General features: G+C 38.2%; 1 protein-coding gene across 3 annotated transcripts in view; it reads right to left on the minus strand.

Annotated features, from left to right (window-relative positions):
• LOC114651113 (transmembrane protein 268) overlaps positions 1-24,126 on the minus strand; it is a 67,586-nt gene extending 43,460 nt beyond the window's left edge. The window contains exons 1-6 of one of the 3 annotated variants that reach the window (XM_028801073.2): positions 23,645-24,126; positions 16,730-16,892; positions 14,826-14,909; positions 14,590-14,696; positions 9,635-9,739; positions 364-525 (exon numbers count right to left, since the gene is read on the minus strand). In XM_028801073.2, the coding sequence (XP_028656906.1) occupies positions 364-525; positions 9,635-9,739; positions 14,590-14,696; positions 14,826-14,909; positions 16,730-16,853 (582 nt within the window). In that variant the 5' untranslated portion in view covers positions 16,854-16,892; positions 23,645-24,126. Of the gene's footprint in view, positions 1-363; positions 526-9,634; positions 9,740-14,589; positions 14,697-14,825; positions 14,910-16,729; positions 16,893-21,886; positions 22,013-23,644 lie in introns of those variants that run through there. The other 2 variants (XM_028801081.2, XM_051920484.1) reach the window with 2 other exon arrangements.
• Between the last annotated feature and the right edge of the window lie 1,348 nt (positions 24,127-25,474).

The raw sequence follows: 25,474 nt of genomic DNA on the forward strand, positions 1-25,474 counted from the left end.
TGCATTTGTAGGCTTTCTGGTACTGTCCAGTGAGTACATATACTATTGCAAAACAAGAAAAATTAACAGAATGACAAATAACAAAATTCAGAAATTATTATAATTTACTTCTTCAGAGGCTTGCAAAGTGACACAGATGATTCTATTACTTATTTTCCCTAAAAAGAATAATAAAGTCTTATGTGGCATTCTCACCCAGGAACTGTGTGATATGTAGAATGTAATTAATTTACAACTCTAAAGATTAAAAGCAACCACTTGAAACTAACCTGTTAGTTATTTTGCACTAAACTAGATGCTGATGTGACCCCTAATTTCTATGTAAATAAGCAAATAAATAGAAATAAATAAAACTTTACTTACTTGACGGCTATGCATGTTGAGAATTAGCAGCACAATGGTAGTTAAGATGAGAGAGATGATACTGAGAGCCAGACTGAAAAGCCAGAAAAAGCTTCCATAGATGTTGTTGAGATACATGTGAACAGTTGAATATAGCCCACACCAAATGACTGAATACAGCACCTGTGACAGGGATTTAATACATATCAATATATACTTCCCGGGTCAGAAACATCCTTGAATAAAACAAATGAATTCCATCAGTTTCTGAACTCTTACTACAATACTTTAGAATTATCTGGCATTCTGCATTAACTGTTTATAAAATGTAATCAGATCTTCATCTAAGTCATAAGCATAGACACACACAATATGATTAAGATAATAACACAAAGAACAAATAAGTCATTTCATGTCTTTATTGAATACACCCTTCAAACATTCATAATGTGCTATAGAAAAACTGAACTCTTAGATTTAATAACTGGTTGAACCACCTTTGGCAACAAAAACTTCAAACAAGTACTTGCAGTAACTGTAAATCAGACCTGTACAATGTTCAGGAGGAATTTTGGACCATTTTTCCTTTCAGAAATGTTTTAGTTCTGTCATATGCTCCGCCATATGATCCTCGGGCAGTCAGACCACCACTCCTCCCTGTTTACAAGCAGCAGGTGAAGCGCGCAGAGCCGGTCTTGCGAGAAGAGCAGTGTTGAACCCCGGAAGCAGAGGAGAAACTTGTCACAGGCTTAATTGGGAAATGTGTGGATGACTGTGTACCCACAAAGTCTGCACATATATTTCCAAACCAGAAGCCCTAAATGTATGCTGAAGTATGCTGGAGGACCCATGAGCGCAGCAGTGCATTTCACACCGGAGATACACAGGCACACAAAAAGGATGGTATGCAGGTATGATCTCCGAAAAGCCATTAAATACACAAAGTGCCAGTATGCCCACAAACTGGACTCTCAGTTTAACAGCACAGCAGACGCTCATTGGATGTGGCAGGGTATTCAGCTGATCACGGACTACAAACCTCGGACACACACGGCCACAGCTACCGCCGCTTCACTCCCGGATGAGTTGAACATGTTTTTTGCTTGCTTCGAACTCGCTAACACGGACAGGCCTGTGCGACCCCTGCAGCACCGCAAGACTCCAGCCTGAGGCTCTCCAGGGATGACGTGAGGAAGACTTTTTCCGAACTCAGCATCCACAAAGCACCCGGCCCAGACAGAGTCTCAGGTCATGTTTTAAAAATATTTTGTGACCAGCTAGCTGCTGTCTTTACGGATATTTTTAACACATCTCTGAGAGTTTCATCTGTCCCCACCTGCTTCAAGCACACAGACATCATCCCTGTCATAAAGAAAAATAAACTGCCCTAATGATTACCGCCCAGTAGCACTTACTCCCATAGCCATGAAGTGCTTTGAGAGGCTGGTGCTAGAACACATCAAGGACATCATCCCTGACAGTCTGGACCCCCTCCAGTTTGCCTACCGTTGCAACAGGTCCACTAAGGATGTTATCTTCATAACACTTCACACCACCCTCTCTCATCTGGAGAACAAGAACTGTTATGCCAGGCTGCTGTTTGTGGACTACAGCTCTGCATTTAACACCGTCATTCCATCCCAGCTCATCGCTAAACTCCTGGATCTGGGGCTTAGATCTTCACTGTGCAACTGGGTACTGGACTTCCTCACCAGCAGACTTCAGCAAGTGCATATTGGTGGAAAAACCTCCTCCATCATCACTATCAACACTGGCACCCTGCAGTGCAGCGTGCTGAGCTCCCTGCTTTACTCTCTCTACACCCATGACTGCGTAGCTAAGTACAGCCCTAACACCCATCCTCAAGTTTGCTGACGATACCACTGTAATAGGTCTGATCAGCGAGGACGATGAGATGGCCTACAGGGAGGAGGTCAGACTCCTGACAGAATGGTGTCAGGACAACAACCTCACCCTCAACGTTAGCAAAACTGAAGAGATGACTGTGGATTTCCGCAAACAGGCAACAGAGCACAGCCCCATCTACATCAGAGGTGAGGCTGTGGAGCAGGTCAGCAGCTTTAGGTTCCTCTGAGTCACCCTCAATGATGACCTTAAATGGTCGAGTCACACTGCGGCAGTAGTCAAGAAAGCCCAACAATGCCTCTACAATATGCCCTAAAACATTTCCACAATAGCGTTGTGGAGCGTCAAGGTTTTCTTTGACAAACTTCAGGCATGCAGTGATGTTTTTTTGGAGAGCAGGAGCTTCCTTCTTGATATCTTGATATAGACATCATGTATGTTCAATATTTTGCTTATAGTAGACTTATGATCAGAGATATTTAACCTGTTCCAGTGTACCTATTAAATCTTTAGCTTAGGGTTTCTTTGAGCAGTCTGGGTTGTGCTTTTCATGTCATCTTGGCTGGGTGCCCACTTCTAGGGAAAGTAACCACAGTACTAAATTATCTCCATTTATACAAAATGTAAACTAATAAATACCTAAACTCTTTAAAATCACTTTGTAACCCTTTTCAGCTTTATGTAATTCAACAATTTTTCACCACAGATCTGAGATCTCTCTTTTGCAAGGCTAAATTTAAGTCAGCAGACACTTCTTGTGAATAGCAAAAGCAAACTTTTTAGTCTTTTTCTATTGGTCAGTCATGCTCTAACTCACACCTCCAATCTCATTTCACTGATTTGACTCCTGTTTGCCAACTCCTGACACCAGTTAGTCTACAGGTTCACAAACATTTTCCAACCTACACTGTGAATGTTTGAATGATTTATTTTTATTGTACAAGAACACAACAATAATTTGAAAATTACTAGTTAAACTAGACTGAGTTTGTTCATTATTGCAACTTAGATGAAGATCAGACCATATTTTAAGACAAATATAATAAATTATTATAATAATAATAAAATTCCTATCTCTTCATTTTCTTGAATTTAGGGAAGAGAAAGTTGAACACCATTTGGCTCTGCTCTTTGATTAAATTTCCCACTGTTCACATGGTATCTGAGGGTTAGTAAGTGAACAACCTTTTTTAAGACATCCCATCCAATCAATTGGAGGCTTTCCTAGCCTTTTGTTTTCAATCAACAACCTTACCAAACAAAATCTTCTTTGGTAGCCTATAATCATCCATTCTTCTGACATGTCCTGCCCACCTCAGACATTACTTCCTAATTATCCCATCCAGTGGAGGAATGCCAGTTGTTCTGTACAGTTCATCACTGTGCATATCTGTACACTTTAGCCCAACTGGACTCCTTAGTCATCTTGTGTTGAAAGCATTAAGATTTGAATACTCATTCTGAGTGCATGTCCATGTTTCAGTTTCATACAACACTGTCACAAGCACTGTCGACTTATATATGGTTACTTTGGTTTTTAAGCTTATACTTGGATGATTTTACCTCATTCTAGTTCTTCACAATCTATTGAGACCATGCCTACATTCCGATAGTTTCTTTGTTTTTTTAAATGCTTATGGTTAAGCCCCATTCTTGTATGGATTCTTCTAATCTTGTCATGCATTGGTTCAATGCTTCTTCATTTTCATTGATCAATTCCAAATCATCAGCATACAAAAGAGGAAGCAGTCGTTGTACACCTTCTGCCTTTGTGCCCATATGAATTCTTCTATCTGGTATTGAGTAGGCAATTTTGATTCCATGAGTCACATCTTGTAATGCTGTTTTGAAAATACAATCAATTTAAAAGTTGAACAAAGCTGGAGGCAACAACCATCCTTGCCTTAATCCTGTATGAACTTTAAACCATTTTGTTAATCCAACTATTACTCGAACAGCAGCTGATGTACTTTCATAGAGACTTGATGAGGTTTCACATTTTCGTTGATACACAATAGCTCATGAGGACCTTCAAGAGTCCAATCCTTTTTACTGTAGCATATGCTGCTTTTAAATCAAAAGACACGTGTACTGGCACCTCTTTTCTTTTTGTCTGTTCCATTAGACGTCTCATGTGGAAGATTTGTTCAACACAGCCTCTGTTCTTGTGGAAACCCGCATGAATTTCAGACAATTTACTATAAGCTATTGAAACCAGTCTGTTTAATATCACATGTGCAAACAATATAATGACCACACTTAACAAACTTATTCCTCGTTAGTTATCACAAATGCTTCTGTCTCCTTTCGTGAACAATGGAACCACTACAGCTTTTACCAAGTCATCTGGGACCCTTTCTTCTTTCCATATGTTGATGAACAATTGATGAAGGTATTTTACCATTACTGTACCACCAGCCTTTACCATTTCTAAATGAACACCATGTATACTACTGCCTTGTTTGTTGTTTTTCAGGGATTTGATAGCCTCTGATATCTCCTTTTCTGTTGGATACTGCTCCTCTGGTTCTACGTCCTGTTGTACATCAACCTTGCACAGAGTTTTTTCATAATTTTCCAAACACTCCCACCATCTTTCTTTTAACTCAGTCTCATTTTTTATTTCTGAACCATCAGTGTGTTTTACACAGTCATCTTGTTAATATCTCCGATAGCTCCTCAATTGTTTGATAAACTACTCTGGTATTGTTTCTTTTCACTTATATCTCTAATTCAACACCTCGACATTTCCTAAAATCAGTTTTTGCTTTCCTTGTGGCTCGAATGCATTCCTTGTTGACTCTGATTTGAGCAATTAGCAGGTCAGAAATTTCAGGATTTTTATAGTTATAACTATGTTTTATATGATGCAAAACAAGCCATAAGAAAAAATGAAGCAAAACAATAAAAGCTCTTCTCACAAGGTCTCACCTAGAGCTCAACTGAGACAAAACACTGATGTGTGTGTTATGTACTATAATTGAGTATTCGCATTCTTACTATAGATACTATTAAGATGTGTGAAATCCATGCCCACATTTTTAACATCAGTCAAATAAAAAGGGAAAAGTTTCACTAAAACTATATCACAGGACTGAATGGCAATATAATCCATTTTAAAATATAAAAAACCTAAATATAATCAAATCATGAAACACACACTGGATGAGCATGGTATTGTTGGGTCCCACAAAACCCCCAGTCCTATCTACTACCTTGAAATGTTTACTGTCTCAAAAATGAGATATGACACCTGTGCAAGGTCAATGTTAATTTGCCACATCCCCACTGCTGGGACAAGGACCTTGTGGCTACTTTCCCATAACCACTTCAAGGGCTTTTAAGTGAAATAGTTACTTCAAACCCAGGATTGCTGCTCTGTCAATTTTGCCCTCCAACCAATTCTTGGAATATAGGGGTGAGTAAAATAATAGACACTATTTCTTACATTCTACATTAGCAGTTTAAAACCACATTCAAGGAAAACAACACCAAAAAGCACTTGTATTGGATTAAATACTAAACTGTACTCTTAAGAGAAAAACACTGAGTGTGTTTACTTGCACAACCAAAACTGGGATAAGGTGAGTAACCTGCTTATGTGAGAATCCAGGTTTTTTAAAAACCTAACTTTAAATGTGCGAGTCCACTTAAACTTTAAAAAAAGATTAAAAATCATCAACAGCCATCATGAATCTGAAAACAAGTATTGAGTATGCGTCTCCAGAGCAGTGTGGGGAACTTTACATGTATAAGTAAAATAATTTAGTTAGATTACTCATTAGTTACAAAAAAGTAACTAAATATGTTATATTCTTACTTATTATAAAATGTTAAGTTGTTAAAACCAGTGCATTACTTTTACTTTATTTTTATGAAAAACTGCTGAAAAGCTAGAATAGAAAAAGTAAAGACTATGGATAAGAAGTTATGCCTTATGCCTAAAAAAATTGCTGGCCCTACCACTTGTAAGATATAGTTTTAATGATGTACAGCACCACCGATTTAGACACTATGTTTATTTGTATTATATTCACATGGAACAGTGGCAGTAATATCTTGTCAATGCATTTTTAATTTTTCCAAGCCTGATTATCCCAATACAGGGCCACGAGATGCAAGAGCATATCCTTGTAATAACGAGGGTAAAGCAGGAATCAAGTCTAGGCTGAGCATCAATCCACTGAAGGGAACACTTGCTATCTCTTCCACTTACTCATTTTTTTCCTCTTTATTTACTTCTTTTTTCAGCTGCTCCCATTAGGAGTTGACACAGAGGATCATCTTCTTCCATATCTTTCTGTCCTCTGCATCTTATTCTGTTACACCCATCACCTGTATGTCTTCTCTCACCACATCCATAAACCTTCTCTTAGGCCTTCCTCTTCTCCTCTTCCCTGGCAGTTCTATCCTTAGCATGCTTCTCCCAATATACTCAGCATCTCTCCTCTGCACACATCCAAACCAACGCAATCTCGCCTCTCTGACTTTGTCTCCCAACCGTCCAACTTGAGCTGACCCTCTAATGTAGTTCTTTCTAATCCTATCCATCCTCGTCACACCCAATGCACGTCTTAGCATCTTTAACTCTGCTACCTCCAGCTCTGTCTCCTGCTTTCTGGTCAGTGCCACCATCTCCAACCCATACAACATAGATGGTCTCATTACTGTCCTGTAGACCTTGCCTTTCACTCTTGCTTGCACTCATCCATTACAAATTACTCCTGACACTCTTCTCCACCCATTCCACCCTGCCTGCACGCTCTTTTTCACCTCTCTTCCATAATCCCCATTACTATATAAGATTATTTCAACCACTTAGCTTACTTCACAAAAATGATTGAGTCATTTGGGAAATGCATTACATGCCTATAACAACTGGCACGTGTGTTCTCTTATACTGACAAGCAGAGATTCAGAAACAAAAATCTACAGTGCATCCGGAAAGTATTCACAGCGCATCACTTTTCCCACATTTTGTTATGTTACAGCCTTATTCCAAAATTGATTAATTTTTTTCCTCAGAATTCTGCACACAACACCCCATAATGACAACGTGAAAAAAGTTTACTTGAGGTTTTTGCAAATTTATTAAAAATAAAAAAACTGAGAAATCACATGTACATAAGTATTCACAGCCTTTGCTCAATACTTTGTCGATGCACCTTTGGCAGCAATTACAGCCTCAAGTCTTTTTGAATATGATGCCACAAGCTTGGCACACCTATCCTTGGCCAGTTTCGCCCATTCCTCTTTGCAGCACCTCTCAAGCTCCATCAGGTTGGATGGGAAGCATCGGTGTACAGCCATTTTAAGATCTCTCCAGAGATGTTCAATTGGATTCAAGTCTGGGCTCTTGCTGGGCCACTCAAGGACATTCACAGAGCTGTCCTGAAGCCACTCCTTTGATATCTTGGCTGTGTGCTTAGGGTCGTTGTCCTGCTGAAAGATGAACAGTCGCCCCAGTCTGAGGTCAAGAGCACTATGGAGCAGGTTTTCATGCAGGATGTCTCTGTACATTGCTGCAGTCATCTTTCCCTTTATCCTGAATAGTCTCCCACTTCCTGCTGCTGAAGAACATCCCCACAACATGATGCTGCCACCACCATGCTTCACTCTAGGGATGGTGCCAGGTTTCCTCCAAACGTGACGCCTGGCATTCACACCAAAGAGTTCAATCTTTGTCTCATCAGACCAGAGAATTTTCTTTCTCATGGTCGGAGAGTCCTTCAGGTGCCTTTTGGCAAACTCCAGGCGGGCTTCCATGTGCCTTTTACTAAGGAGTGGCTTCCGTCTGGCCACTCTACCATACAGGCCTGATTGGTGGATTGCTGCAGAGATGGTTGTCCTTCTGGAAGGTTCTCCTCTCTCCACAGAGGACCTCTGGAGCTCTGATAGAGTGACCATCGGGTTCTTGGTCACCTCCCTGACTAAGGTCCTTCTCCCCCGATCGCTCAGTTTAGATGGCTGGCCAGCTCTAGGAAGAGTCCTGGTGGTTTCGAACTTCTTCCACTTACGGATGATGGAGGACACTGTGCTCATTGGGACCTTCAAAGCCGCAGAAATTTTTCTGTAACCTTCCCCAGATTTGTGCCTCGAGACAATTCTGTCTCAGAGGTCTACAGACAATTCCTTTGACTTCATGCTTGGTTTGTGCTCTGACATGAACTGTCAACTGTGGGACCTTATATAGACAAGTGTGTGCCTTTCCAAATCATGTCCAATCAACTGAATTTACCACAGGTGGACTCCAATTAAGCTGCAGAAACATCTCAAGGATGATCAGGGGAAACAGGATGCTCCTGAGCTAAATTTCGAGCTTCATGGCAAAGGCTGTGAATACTTATGTACATGTGCTTTCTCAATTTTTTTATTTTTAATAAATTTGCAAAAATCTCAAGTAAACTTTTTTCACGTTGTCATTATGAGGTGTTGTGTGTAGAATTCTGAGGAAAAAAATTAATTTAATCCATTTTGGAATAAGGCTGTAACATAACAAAATGTGGAAAAAGTGATGTGCTGTGAATACTTTCCGGGTGCACTGTATGTGTATCATATACACATACAATCTTAAATCCACATAATCCAACATAAGGTCAAAGAGGGCATTTAAAAAGTCACTTTAGTTTATTTTGTACAGATAATATTTTTGTGCCTCACCCTAAAGACATAGGCTCCACAAATCTTCTGAAAGATTTTCAGAGAGCAAACTGTCCTTGTATGCATAAAATGTATACCATCATATGTAAATGTACTTCTGCTCCATAGGATTGCATACATTCATATGTATATGCATGCAGTTTCATTCATAATTCCGAAGCAAGGATTTGATAAAATCTAAATTGCAAATTCCTTATGAATGTTTAGAGATGCTATAACGCATATAATAAACATATATCTGTACAAAAATTGTATATATGGCAGCAATTTACTCTCAGTTTCTTTCATTAGCACAGTTTAAGTTCTGGGTTTTTAAAAGAAAAATAGAAATCCACTTCTAAGGTGTGTAAAAATGTTAAAAGGATGACGGATTCACTATTATGACATTGTCAACACTGAAGAATAGAAACAATGTAAAACAGGCAAAGCAATCTGTGCATTTTTTTTGATCTAGGACTCATACATTACACCATTGTGAAAGGATGTTAATGGCTCCCTTCTCTTTCATGTACATGAAGCAATGATCATTGAATATGCCACTTAACACTTAAACTGGTTGCAATAATCATAGTATATGCAAAGGATAAAATAAATGAATGATAGCTTGAACGGGCACATAGCACATCGGCTATATAACTAGTTTATGTGACTTGGATTTGATACATGCCTCTTATCCCACAGTATTAAAAGATACCAATTTTTAAAGCCAAGATATAAATTCCTATGTATTCCTTGCAAGAGAAAAAGCAGTGAAGGATTGGCTTACTGGTGCAAGAAAGAGCTGAAAATATCCTGAGGTAAACAACAGGTATCTCTTGACTTGAGGATGCTCAAGAAAGCTCCGAAGAGGATTAAGGTTCACGGCTGGAATCTGAAATACAAATACACAGACCATATATTACACCATAGAGAAAAACATAGAAAATGAAATGTTAATAAATAATTAAAACTATGGAATTGTATTCATTTTGAAAAGGTATGATCAGTTTTTGCCATAATTGGTTAAAATACTTGAGCTATTTTTAACTACTTATTCCACAACAGGCCTATCCTGACAACATCAAGCACAAAGAAGGTACCATCCAAGCACTGTAGTGCTTCATCATGCAGAAAACACATACTGTAAATTGAGAGCTATTGATTAACATATTTACACATTTTAAAGTTTTGGTAAGCAACTTGAGCACCCACAAAAACCTAACATTGGTAGAACACTTGTATATTACACAGACAGTGGAGTGTTGCCAGTGCCACCAGTGAAAATATTTGAAATTAAAATACAAGACAAACACATCCAATTTATAAATGTGTCAAGCCTAACCTCACACTGTCTAGTGGGCTTTGACCCTCCAAAATTAATCAGTGAAGTTTTTCTTAAATTGTTTAATTCCAAAGCTTTAATTTTAAAGAAAGATGAAACAAGGGTTCCTCTAAAAGTGTTAACAAAGAGATGAAATAACATTATGCTTGCATAATTAATTACATGACAGATTGGTTTGTGCAACCCTTTTTAAAAAAAGCGACACAGTTTGCATACTTTATAGCCCAGTTATTGTACTGTCTAACACTCAATCAAAGCATGTAAATCTTATTAATGTTTTCACCAACCATTCAATTGTTTAGTTAAACTCCCAAGTAATTTTTTTTTTACAATTTTAACAAACAACACTATCATCATAGGTCAACTGAATTACTGCTATATCAGCTTGGTGTCTATTTCTTAAAAAATAAAGAAAAATTAAATTACAGTAGCAAATAATGCAATATATTACCCAACAACTGAGAAAATAAAAATTGTAAGATATACTTATCCTAGATATAATTAAAAATATAAAGCACTCGCTGTATCTTATAAAACTGAACTAAGGATGCTTCTCTTTATGTCTCCAATGTCCACAATGTAAATAATGCATCCATGGTTCATCTTCCTGGTCTAAAACCAAACTGATATTCTGTAACATCCAATATCTATATATATAATTCACTAAGCCGCCGACAAGTAGCCACCCATGGAAAGCACGCCAGAAGGGGCGTGGATTCACTAAACTGCCGACAAGTAAGGCGCCAATGGCGCACGCAGGAAGGAGCCACGCCCACTAACTCTTAGACCATTGGATACGACGAAAACTCGCAGAGCAATGCCCACCAACTCCGACGCAACGCCTTGGAAAACATGACGTCATTTCTGTTTGTCTGTGCCACGGTCCAGTTGCAGCTCTGAGCCACATTGACTTTTCATTAGTCAACCTCAGTGGAACCTTGGTTCACACAGAGGCAGCGCCAGAGAGAGACAGAGGCACACACACAGGCAGCGCGAGAGAGAGAGCCGTGCACACACAAAGGCAGCGCCAGAGAGAGACAGAGGCACACACACAGGCAGCGCGAGAGAGAGAGCCGCACACACAGGCAGCGCAAGAGAGAGGGACAGAGGCATACACACAAGCAGCGTGAGAGAGAGAGAGCCACGCACACACACAGGCAGCACCACAGAGAGACAGAGGCACACACAGGCAGCCCGAGAGAGAGAGCCACACACACACACAGGCAGCGCCACAGAGAGACAGACGCACACACACAGGCAGCGCGAGAGAGAGAGAGACGCGCAATCCTTTAAAACTGAGGTTAAAACACAATGAAGGAAGCAGTCTTTAAAAACCAATAAGCCCTGTGCCTCTTTTTCATTAGCGTCTCACCTGCTTCACCGATGCAGGCCCTGCAACAGTCGAGATGCTCTCTCACCAGCTGACCTTCTCTGTGCCTGACTCCACTACTGTCAGTCGCCTGATTAAAAATGGCCTTTTGAATGGGAGCTATGGACCCGCTATACCACAGGAACACATTGCCTTCGAGCCTGCTCTCGCTCACTCTAACGTACCGGCTTTCTCTCTCCTCACTTGCTCGCACACTGCACAGGGGAGAAATGCCCGCAGCATGACTCCACCCGGAAATCATTTCAGCCACACTTCCACGCCCCTCGCTACGCTGTGAGTGCGATGATTATTTATTTACAAATGGCCTTTTGAAGGGGAGCTGTGGTCCCGCTATACCGCAGGATCACCTGTGACATTGCCTTCACATTGTTTTCCTTTTATTTATGATCCCGTCGAGCAGATCAGACACCCAGGCAAACAACACTGAATAATCAATAGCTGCAACTACTTTGCCCGCCCCAACTCCTCACCTGAGTCGGTTTCGTCTGTGTTCAGCAGTGTTTCCCAAACTCGGTCCTGGTGAACCCCTGTGGGTGCAGGGTTTTGTTCCAACCAGATTCCTAATCATTAATGCCGGTGAAACTCATCCGGGATAAGTCAGTTTTTCAAACACAGCCGTGTAGCAGATTAGTCTAGGAGACTAGCTGGATGTAATAATCCGAAATGAATGCGCGCCCTCTCGCTGAGTGAAAAGCCAATGTATATTGAGTCTAAAAAACATGACCAGCAAGTCTTTGATAGGCTGCAACAAAATGATGAAAGAACGGGCGCATTTTTTTCACACAAGCTGGGTGGGTGGGTGTTAGTTAGTTAATTAGTTACTCAAAGGATTTCAAGATTTAATATGCACAAGCGGTAACACTGTAAAAGCAGCCCAAACCAGAAAAAAACGGCTGGCAAAAAGTGGCCGACAAATTAAACGTGTGTGCATTGTACTTACTGAAAGCAGCGTTACGGATTTTGCAAATGTTAATTTTTTTCCCTCTGCTTAAAAAACATTAAAAAAGCGGCGTGATTGTACACACACCCCAAGCATCCCCCCCCCCAATGAAATGTTACTTTTCTTGGTGATTTATTACATTAGCGATTTTTCAAATGTTAATTTTCTCCCTGTGCTTAAAAATCATTAAAAAAGCAGCCTGATTATGCGGCGTATGGTACGCCGCGGGTTGGCTAGTTTCTCTTAATCTCTTTTCAATTTCTTTTTCCCCTATTTTAATGTTATGAGATTGTAGCTTAATACATCTGTAATTTTTGCTGGATATAAGAATATATATAATAAGAATGTTTTAACGATGGTATAGTCTTCTGTTACCATTTTTTATTTGTTAACGTGTACACTCTAAGACAAACATTACATAAGAATACATTTAGTACTTAATTAAAAATTGAAATTTCAATTACATTGACTTGGTTCAAATTGAACTTGATGTTAAAAGCATACACAATAACATTTGACCAACAGATGTTATTTAAACTGAAGCTTTCCAATAACTAATTAAACATGCTCTGAAATGAATATGCAACTGTCTTTAAATTCCATGAAGAAAATAATACATAATGCATAAGTATTTACCTGGGAAAAAAAATTAAAGATTTAATAATGAGCTCTTTAAGTGCTGGAATAGAAGTTGTGTCAAGCAATCATATACCCCATTTGCCATAAAACATTGTCAATTTTCAAGGCAAACAATAAAAATCATACAAATTAAAATCAACTAAGACTGGATTATATATTAACATCCACTATACACTACAGCATAAAAAATGAGATTTTTGAAAAGGTGTTAAGGAAGATATTAGAAATGTGCATATTTATAAGAAACCAACATCCAACTAACTGCAGAATTCTACTTCTCCAATACAACAAATGCCATTAAAAGCTATTAGAACTTAAAGTCATATTAATTAAAGACAAAAACAGGCAACAAGTAATAAGAGAATATTCATCACATAGTAACACCTTTGATTGTACATGAATCATCATTATTCCTGTTTTAACTTTAACTGGCATCACTTACCTTCAACTATATGTACTTGCACATCAGAACTGTTATCACAAATACATTCATAAAAGTTCAAAGAACACCAACTGACAAATCTGTTACTGCAGGTTTCTTTCTGTTGGCACGTAATGATTGTTAAGTAAATGTGTTCTAGTAAAGGTACTGTAGAAATACTGAAACTGGTAAGCTTGAGAATCTTTGTAATGCTGGTTTTGCAATAATAATAATTGACAAAGATATGTCTGCCTATTCCAGTTATCTCAGATTTAATGCAATTTACAGCTCAGGTTCAAAAACTTTTAGAATAGGCTCTCTTAACATGATTTATGAAGAACGCTGTTCCTGTTTAGTTGTAAAACACTGTATATGGATTTGATTTGTGACACAGTTATTGCCGAGCAGAGTTTGAACATTCTTCTTGTGTTTGAGCTTTTTCTATGGACTCTGGTCCATAGAGAATCAAAAGCCAAATATGTGAATGTAAACATATAAGAAATTTAATAAATGTGAAAAAAGAAACAGAAGCATTCAGACACTAGTATAAATCCTAGACTTAAACTTATATTTGTGTAACTATTATACATTTGAAGATAATCATTAGTTTATTAATGCACAACTGGGTTTGATTTAACAAGGCATTGTTGCGAAAATGATTGATTACTGTGTACTGATAAAAAGAAAAAACAAACTCACACAAAAAAGAAAAACTTCCACATGTAAGCCTACTAAAAACTTGTGCAACACAAACAGCATAAATATTTGCAAGAAATGATTATAACCAAATTCTTTTTGGTAACAAACAATACTGAGTTAACTGCAGCAGTCTCTCAACAAAAACATATGATCTGTTTAATTGAATAATCAATGAGTAGCTTCAAAATGCTTTAACAGAGAAAAAACATTACACAAATTTTACATTTAGAAAATTTTATGAAATATTAATCTACAGGTTTAGAAATTAATAGATGATGTGTGTTACTAATACCAAAAAGTTTAACCCATACCTGTATCCCATTCTGAGCGAGCTGCTCTCGACACAACTCCAGGTCAAACTGGGGAAGCCAGCAAGAGTTTGATGTAACAGTTAGAAGTACCTGTCCATTATAAACAGCTGCAAATAGATACAAATGTTTAGGTTTCCACTTTAGCAGTGAAATAAATCATTATGAAAGTGTATAACAACAGAGAAAATCTGAATTCAACGACAGACAAAAATAAACCTAAACACGAATTTCATTACCTGAATGCTGGTCACCAATGGGGCTATACAGATCTGGAGATGCTGCATCTCTCTCTGAGATATCTGGGGTAGAAATGGCTGGCCCTGCAGGCAAATAAAACCATAAACATCAAACAATTTCATCAACAACCACCTTCCTGCACTATGTTAATAGGTCTCACAGGCCATTTATACCCAAGTAAAGGAACGGTCTTCTACACCTCTTTAGAAGGAGTTTCTATGTAACCCTAGGCAAGCCAAGAAATATCTGCCTGGTTTACCTCTTGTGGCAGGCAAACCCATGGAGTATCTTTACTAAATGCTTAGACTACAACTGCCCCCACACTCTGTGAAAAAGCAGCAGTTCTGATTGAGCTGTCTTTGTATTGGCAAGCTTTTCATCTCAAAATAGAGAAATTAAGCTCGACACTTCTGTGCAGGAGCCTCATTACATCTCAATGTACTTACAACATATCTTACATCAATCAACAAAAATTGTATATTAAATGAAAAACTTGGCAGACCGGGGTGGTGGTCCCCCTCTTTAAGAAGGGCAACTGGAGGGTGTGTTCCAACTAAAGAGGGATCACACTCCTCAACATCACTGGAAAAGTCTATTCGGGGGTCCTGGAGAGGAGGGTCCATCACATAGTTGAACCTCGGATTCAGGAGGAACAGTGTGGTTTTCGTCCTAGTCACAGAACAGTGGACCAGCTCTACACCCTTGGCAGAGTCCCGGAGGTTGCATGGGAGTTTGCGCAACAAGTCAACATGTGTTTTGTGGATTTGGAAAAGGCGTTCGACCATGTCCCTCCTGTGGGGGATGCTCCGGGAGTATGGGGTACCGGACCCCCTGATAAGGGCTATTCGGTCCCTGTACAACCGGTGTCAGAGCTTGGTCCGCATTTCCGGGAGCAAGTCGCACCTGTTTCCGGTGAGAGCTGGACTATGCCAGGGCTGCCCTTTGTCACCGACTCTGTTCATAACTTATATGGACAGAATTTCTAGGCGCAGGCAGGGCATTGAGGGGGTCCGGTTTGGTGGGCTCAGGATAGGGTCACTGCTTTTTGCAGATGATGTTGTCCTGTTTGCTTCATCAGGCTGTGATCTTCAGCTCTCTCTGGATAGGTTCGCAGCCAAGTGGGAAGCGGTTGTGATGGGAATCAGCACCTCCAAATCCGAGACCATGGTTCTCAGCTGGAAAGGGGTGAAGTGCCCTCTCAGAATTGAGAGCGAGATCCTGCCCCAAGTGGAGGAGTTCAAGCATCTCGGGGTTTTGTTCACGAGTGAGGAAAGAATAGAGTGGGAGATCGACAGGCGGATAGGTGAATAGGTGCGGCGTCTCATTCTGCTAACATAAAAATATCTCAATCAAAAACAAACACGAAATTTTCAAAATCTAACATACAGTATCTTTCGCCAAAATGATTTTATTTATTTTTTTGTTTTTTTCTTTGTCAAATTTATCAAGGAACACCTTTTCGGGGAGAGGTCTGCGCAAAATAAAACACATTCCACTTCTTGAATGTAAAGGCAATAGTTCTTATTTGGATATGTAAAATCTTTTAAAATTGGTATAGTCATCTAATAAACTATGCTTTCAGATGACTTCATTGTGAGAAAAACCTTCTGGCCTTCACTTTTTCATGATAAACATTCACTTTAATATAAAAGTATGACTACTTATGCCTTTTTAAAGCTAAGAAATTTGAAAATTAGACAAATGTCCAAGTACTTCTGCAAAACAGCATGGATGCATTTATGCATATAAACAGGCACATATTGCATATAATAATAATGCCTCAAAACATAAGTTATGTATATTAATATGAGAATAAATATTATCTTTAACAAACTTATGCATGATAAAAACAAAACTAGGTAATGAAGTGTTGGGCTGAAATTACTGCATCAAGTGCACTCACCCTTGACCCACTGCAAGATGCCATTACCATCTTCTGGTTGTGAACCGGCTGAGGATGAACATGGTGTATACAAAAGGACATTACTGTCCCAAGATCTACTAATTTGCCCGATGGCACCTTCCATCACTTCAAGGGTTAATTTCAAAACATTTGTTCAATTGCCCTAAAAAACATAAGAATCAGTTAGAGATGGGTTAATTTGACATAACTCACAATAAATTAGATAGATAGATAGATAGATAGATAGATAGATAGATAGATAGATAGATAGATACTTTATTAATCCCGATGGGAAATTCACATTCTTCAGCAGCAGCATACTGATACAATAAATAATATTAAATTAAAGAATGATAATAATACAGGTGAAAAAAAAAAAACAGACAATAACTATTTAATAACAATTACTTATCCTAAATAGTTTTTTTTCACTTTATAGGTCTGTTTATAATTCAATAACAAAGTCATTGCAAACCACTTTAATTGACAATTCACACTTAATGAGCTCAAGAAGAAATAATACACTGCAGCTGCAATGATACTTTTGAATGTATGGCACTGATACACTTGGAAAATCTAAATACATGACATCATTTTCTGATAAAAAGGCAAGGCTTAGAACTCTTCAGTCATCTCAAACGTTACATACATAATCATAATGATTTCTGCTTAACCTTGGAGAGTGCAGTCATGTTTTATTTTGTACACAGGAATAAGGCTGAACTCACTGGACAGGCCACATCCTGTGGTTTGATGATCTAAATGAAAATAATATAAAAAGCTGAGCTGTTTCCTATTAATTTTGAAACGTCTCCTAAAAACAGATGACAAGAATACCAACAAATAACATACACATATAAAGTACACATAGCATGCAACATACACTGTATATATGTAACATACACACATACATAAACTGTTTGTGAGGTTACAGAATTTGTTCTTATGATTGACTTATCAGCAACCTTACAACTAGTAGATAAAAACCGTCTCTGAATTAATTCAGTTGAGTGCCAATGGACCTTTACCATTTTCCAGAAGGACGGAGGTGGATAATTGTGCAGGGGGTCTGTGGTCTTTAACATTACCTAAGTCTTCCTTGTGTTCCTGAACCCACTTAATACAGTGCAGGGTCAGAAGTGTTCCAGTCTATAGAAGCAGAATAAGACACAAGACGGCCCTAGATGGGGGTGTGCCACACTATTGCAAAACCAATGAAAGCCAACTTAGAGCTGGCAATTAATTGTGACATGCATGTCTTTAAAATGCTGGAGGAAAAACAAAACAACCATAAAGAAACCCATGATGACATGGGAAAAACATGCAAAATTCACATGACATTAAGGCCAAGATATGAGACCTTTACAAACATGCTATTCACAACCATAAACTCTTTAACATAATTAACTAGACACCCATGCATTGGGTGCACTTTTGATTGACATTTTACTGCTTTTTTGTTTAACTTTTAACATTTATTATTTTTTAACTCTTTTAATAACATTCTGGCTGTTTCACCAAATACATCTCTTGAGTAATTGGAAGGCAATTAAAAAACAGGAGAAAAGAAAAAAAACAAGGTCTGTGGGAGAACAGACACCAAATTTTCTTAGTTGAGCTTATGGTCATCTGTAGTCAAGTGTCTATATAAGATCAGTATGTTAAGTTGATTTGTAACTATACTTGGAGATTCTTCAAAAAACTGGACTCAAAATCCTTGTGTGCGAGCATACTTGCCCAATAAATGTGATTCTCACTCTCATTCTCTAAGCCGTATCGTTATGCACTAGCCCACACCTTCCAGGTTAAAATACAGTATTAAAACATTTTACTTTTTAATTTCCTGCTGATCTGTGAGTAGAATGTTTGCAGAAGTAAACGTTTGTACAGTCTTTTGGATCTCTAATTCTTGCTGCATGTATCATATATACACTAGAAAATCTGCACCTTTGTAATACACTGTTCATTACTAGCAATATGACAATGCTTCTCCATTTACAATCTCAAAACTATCATTTCAGATACAAAGCAGCATATTGAAGCAAATTATGCAATCTGTGTATATATACTCCTTTTGAACTACTGGCTTTTGTTTGGTCACCAATAAAAATCCATTGTTAGTGCACCTGTGATAAACAATTAATGGTGGTTTAACCATGCATTTCTCTTGTGAATACTGTCATATACTGTACTGTAGTTCTTATAAATAACAACCTTTATACATCTTTTCAAATATATCATACATACATACATACATATTATATATGTTATAATACTGATTCACCTATGAAGAATAGATATATTTGTATTCATGAAACCATTAGGTCAAGCCTTTCATATAATAGGCTTGAAAATTATTTTACACTTTAAAAGCTTGTGTGCTTTAAGCAAATTCTTAGAAAGCCTCTATTTACATAAATGTGCTACTTTTCCACTAGAACCAGGCACAAGATTTAGGCTAATATGCTGGTATATATGTTTCTCTAGAACATCTTGTAGATTGATTATGAATTATTGTGTTTCACCTACAATTAATGTAAATGTTGGCTATAACTGTACTGTGTAAAGTTACTAAAGCATGATTTTTTTCAGCTATTTAATAGTACCATATTTTTTATCTCCTTTTCTAGAAATAATACTTATTCCGTCCTTTTCAGAATACATCTTCATCACTGATATACGTTTTCAACTCCCATTACAAACTGTTATCAGATCAAATTGAAAAGTGTTTACAATTTGGCTACAGCAGTGCATTTGTCAAGGAATATTGCTCAAAATAAACCCCATGCAAACAGCTAAACTGAGGGTTTAAAATGGCAGAACAACAATGTCTCAACTAGAATCTTCTGCCTTACAACACAAGCTGAAACCAAAGTCACCACTGCATCATTTATGAGTTTCAATATCACTGTGAGTTTTACGTGCAGAACAGGAAAACCAAGTGAGCAAGGAAATATAAAAAATAGCTGTACCACATTTCAGGTCAGTGATACTACACTATTTTACATTGTGGTACTGTGCCATAAACCTGTATTATTAAATAAAGATGTATTAAAACATTTTTCACCCAATGACTTACAATTAAAGCCAATAGGAAAGTTTTTCATGAAACTTTTATACAATATGTGCCACTCTGATTAGTAACTTTAATTCTAATCAGCTAGCTTTTAAATACTAAGCATAATATTTATTTCACTTCAAAATGCTGCTTGGAGTTTACTTAGCATTATATTAAGCTACAAAGTGAGTAAAGCTAAAATTATGCCTTCTGCTGGAGGTCAAAATGTTTTACTGGAATATTTTCTTGAGTAATCCTCATGACAGCAATTGCATATTGCAACAGTTAAGCTAAAATAGGAAATATCTTTAGTCCCATATCCACCAAAGAGCAGTGAACCACCCAAAACTTTTTTATTTTTTTTAAACGACCCTAATGCCCTCTGTCAGAATTCAAGTAAAAGATACTTAATCAAATGGCATTACTAAGCATATTAGAGCAGAATAAATAAATTGCAAAAGAAAAAAAAGCACAAAACTGTGTCATTTTCCTTCCCCTCTCTTGATCTTGTGATTACAGAGTGGCGTGGTTCCCAAGATTACCCAAGGGTTCAGATATAAGAAGCCCAGCATGTGACAGAGCTTGTACCATGCCACATGACCCTGGGAACATGGTGATTTTTCCCTGGGCACATTTCAGGCTTTACACCTCCACCCATCTATCTCTTTACACCGCCAGCCTAAAAGTAAAACACATTGGTTTAAATAAAACTATGATGCAATTTTTATATAGAAGCTAAATAGAAACAGCAGTTTACATCTGTAGTCCTGTAAGAGGATTCACAATTCCACTGGCTTTTTAATTATTAAATTTTATTTTTACATAGATGATCTCACATTTGAACCCTTTACACACAAAGATCGGGATCTCGATCACATCTTCAATAAACAAATAAATTAAAAGAAACATCTGAAACCTTGGACACTCTCAGTGACATATATTTTTTTCCTGTTATTTGGATTAATTTTTACATTTTCATTGAAAAGCAAACAAACAGCAAAATCTACAATGAAATGGTTTATTTTACAGAATAAAACCTGCAAACCTTGAGGGCTATAGGCTTGATAAAGCACGTAGGAAAACAGCATAGGCGTGGTGCATATTTCAGTTACTTTCTATTGCCAAGGTTGTCATGTCTTAAATATTCACCAATGCAACACATCTGTACTAAGAAAAACATTTTTTAATATTTTCCTAAACGTTTATGTTCTTGTTGTTATTCAGTCCTTTTCTGGTAAATATATCGATAAAAAAAACCTGTTGAACACTTATTTAACACTGATGGCTGTTACACTTGTAAAAATACAGAATGAGCACAAAGATGAAGACTGAAAGATTTCATTTTAAACATAATATGCCCTATGTGTTAAAGGGCAAGAACTGTACCCACTAGTTTGCAAGTTCAAATATAACCAAAAGCCTTGCCATGCTACCTCTGAAACCACTTAAACTTTCTAGGATTTAATACTTTCCAAATTGTTGGTGTTATGTTCACAGCAGCCGTTCCTGAAAAGTTTTTTCCCCGAGAGTTTATTTAAAAAAAAAAGTTTGTACTTTATTGTTAAAGCTTGTTGGATTGATGATAATCATCAAAGGCAATATATATACACAAATGTTACCTGTGCTACATAATATTTAGTATGGCTTCCCTACTTTCAGTTTACCTACGCATATGATAGTAAGAATCCTTTGGAATCCTCATAAATGTGAGCATCTATTTAAGATTCCTTTTTTGAACAACACCTTTTCTTACTATAAGTTTATGCATACAGAAACATATCACAGACACAAACAACTTTTTTTTTTCGTGTGTGCTTTTGCTAAACAATGAAGCTGACCAACAAATCAAACAGAATGTCTTCTCAAGAACACTGACACTGACTCCTACTGTGAGTGCACAAGTAGAAGTGGCTCACTGAAAATGTAATTAGCACCTTTGAGTTCACCACCTTAAAATTGTTTACAGTACAACTGGCACACAGTGTGCTATAAAAGTGAACATCAATTTCTCTAAAGAAAACTTTAAAAAAAATTTCATTTTAATTCATTACTGAAGGATCGGTAAGAAGGCATACAGATTACAAAGTATGATAAAATACCTGTGCACATAAAAAGTAACTGTTGTACAAAACTGACAAGAGTTTCACCCAGACAGGGTTGATGTTCAGCACCAGTCACTGCCTGGATATGTGGTGGTTTCCCTGTGACAGCAAATAATATAATGTGCTTTGAAAATAAAAAATATATAATTTTAAATTAAAATAATAAACCTATTATTTCATCTGCATTCAGCAGTCCAGTTGCTTACACTTACATGCATTTGCTTAGCAGATGCTTTTATCCAAAGTGACTTACAAAAAAGGGCTTCTTTCTCTGAATTGTGTATTACTGTCTCTCTCACCTTACTGAAATATAGCAGCTGCATTCACTCATGTCTTTGGTGCACCTTTCACTCACTGTCACTGACCATCATCATGTACCCTCTTGTGTCTTAATGAGATGCTTGCCATCTGCCATTTTATCTTTCATGGTTCACTCTCTTAGTAGTATCTATTTTGGTACTTGTCTCCCCTTATAGACATTTGGTAATATGTTTTCATATTTCACTTTTCTTTTAATGACTACAATATGTTTGTTATATTCATCAGCCATATACCATAGTTTTCATAACTGCCATATATGCACAGTTATTATGCAATTATTGTTTTTGTATAACAGGTATAATAGTTGAACCATGGATGTGTGCTTGTTCAGTATGAGGAATACACTTTGTAAATAAACGATATTACTATACCTGATTCAATTTCCTTTCCTGTCCCCTAAATAAAACATAGCTACTAATGTGAACAGTTGCCTTCACAAGTAATACAGAGCTCTTCATAGAGTTTGTTCTGTCTCCCAGCCATAAGTCTTCCACTTTCTCATTATGGACAAACTATTTCCGAAAACACCATGTAACACTGAATTTTACTTCTACTATTTGAAACTTATAATCGCAATATAGGGTTGCAGAGACGCAGAACATATCACACTGTACAGAAATAAACCTGGATAGGATGCCAGTGCATTGCCAGCCAGTCACATACACACGCACATCCTTACTGATTCTAACTGGGTTGACTCAGAGATTCCAGTCTAGCAAACAGCATTTATCTGGGAGGTGCAACGAAACTGGAGTTCCATATAACAAGGAGAACATGCTGAAAACTGAGCCAGAGACTTTGAACTGTAGGGGAACAGAACACGGACGTGGCAAAAACGTCTCAAAACACTCATAATTACCCGCACCGCCTCATCCAGAGGCTCCAATCATTCTAGTATTGTTTTTCATCCCGAGTGCTCTCTGTGGCTGTCTTCGGCTTTTATCCTGACCCTTTATTTTTACCCTCGTTACTATGAATGGACTTCATCGCGTATTTTGTTAGATCTCCTACTGAGAAACAGCACTATATTCGCCATTGCCGCTTGCTGTGCCTTTTACTCATGTGTTCAAATGTTCGTCTTCCCTCGCAGTGCACACGTACTAACCCTTCATTAAAATTTCTATTTTCCCTTGCAACTCACACTCGGCTCTGTCGCCTTCTTCACTGACTCACAAACATATCGTGGCTCTCATTCTCCTACGTCGTTTCTTGCTGTCACCGGGCCTCGCTTTCCCCCATTCCGCCTGTGACAAAGGTGTGCCTCATACGCTCCCGGCAGAGGTATCTGCATACAATACTTTCTCTTCCTCTATTCTTAATTCTATTGCAATAACCGGACACAATTCTGTCTACTTTACACGATGGGTAGTTACGTTGTCACCGGCCTGACTAGTATCGCCCCTCACATCCCCAATGTTGTTGCCGTGTACCCACCTCAGTGACTGCTCAGCAGCTCTACCACCCTGCCAACTTCCCGAGGGCAACGTCGTAGTGTTTTTCGGTTCCTAGCAATAGGCTCATATCTTCTTGATTGACATAAAACAGTCTTATTGCATAATAAGTTGTTTGTTTATTATTATTTTTGTTTTGTCCTGCTCCAGGAGAACAACACACATTCGCGCTGCCGTCTGTTCCTCTCAGTCTTTAAAATTTCAGACAGGCGCTAAATACAAACGACTGAGGGAGGAGCGGTTCGCACTTCTCACTCACTTTCTAAAGCTGGCGTTATGTTTACAGCAATCGGTCTTGAAAACAGTTTGGTGTTCTGAGAGAAAAGATTCCATATTGATTAAACTCGGAAAATAGTTAGGTATCCACTATTATTATAATCAAATAGTGAAATTGCGCTATTTTCAAACACGTTGATATGAAAGGTGCACGTTATTTAAGGTTCTTTTCCTGCAAGTACGCAATACGTCTGCCCCTCCCCCTTTGCAGGTTTATTTTGAGCGGTAAGGGGCGGGGCACATGGAAAGAGACTCGACTGTTGGGCGGGCTTTTCATGAAGAGCAGTCCGACACACAGAATAGATGGAGAAGCGCTCTGTGAGTTGATGCACGTCCTTAAACCTTACTCGAATTTACCCGTTAAGACAGATGGGTTTGAGGTGAAGGAATGCTTAGGTGAATGATCACAAAATTACTTGATGCCGAACGAGGACACAATTTAAAGTCCTAGATATCTTTAAAAGTATATGGTAATGTTTCTGACAGTAACTGTTTTTGGCTTGTGTTATTAAAAGTATTTAAAAACTAGAACTTTACCCGTTTTTTGTTTATTTGAATCGATGAAGCATGTGCCCTGAAATGTAAGGGTTAGAGAACTTAAATAAATAGAAGGTGCGTCTCACACGCAGGAACAGTCCATCATTCTTTTGTTTCACTAATAAGTGATGTATAGTGCATATAATATAGAACTGGATGCAAGTCAGCTCACATTTATATTTTGTTTTAATCCAGAGCACTGCCGGCTTATTACTGAAGAGGTCTTGGTTCTGATCATAAACAGTATTGTATGTTAAAAAGCTGTACATTCTCCAAATGTGTTTGTACACTGTATTATCCATCCATCCATTTTCCAACCCGCTGAATCCGAACACAGGGTCACGGGGGTCTGCCGGAGCCAATCCCAGCCAACACAGGGCACAAGGCAGAAACCAATCCCGGGCAGGGTGCCAACCCACCGCAGGACACACACAAACACACCCACATACCAACCACACACTAGGGCCAATTTAGAATCGCCAATCCACCTAACCTGCATGTCTTTGGACTGTGGGAGGAAACCCACGCAGACACGGGGAGAACATGCAAACTCCACACAGGGAGGACCCGGGAAGCGAATCCAGGTCCCCAGGTCTCCCAACTGCGAGGCAGCAGCGCTGCCCACTGCGCCACCATGCCGCCCATTGTATTATGGTTTACTCAAAAATACATTAATTTTTTGGTGTCTGGTCTGCAACTCTGAGTGTACCCTTCAATAGAGATGTGATTTGACTATGATTGGTTCCAGCCTTAGGCCTAAGATCTACTTCTCCGTGGCCAAAATGTCTCAATAAATCCATTAAAATTCTAAATTGAATCTGTAGTTAACTTCTTCCTTATATTACATAAATGATTGTTATTGAATGATGTGTGGCCTGTTGTTCCATCCATGACAGGAACGTACCTCACTCCTATTAAATCCAAGGTAAGACTTTTTTTCTGTTCCCATGAACCTAACAGAAATGTATGACTGGATTTGTTTTACTTGATATGTTTTGCA

This window comes from Erpetoichthys calabaricus, chromosome 1 (genome assembly GCF_900747795.2).
Source record: "Erpetoichthys calabaricus chromosome 1, fErpCal1.3, whole genome shotgun sequence".
NCBI classification, from domain to species: domain Eukaryota; kingdom Metazoa; phylum Chordata; class Cladistia; order Polypteriformes; family Polypteridae; genus Erpetoichthys; species Erpetoichthys calabaricus.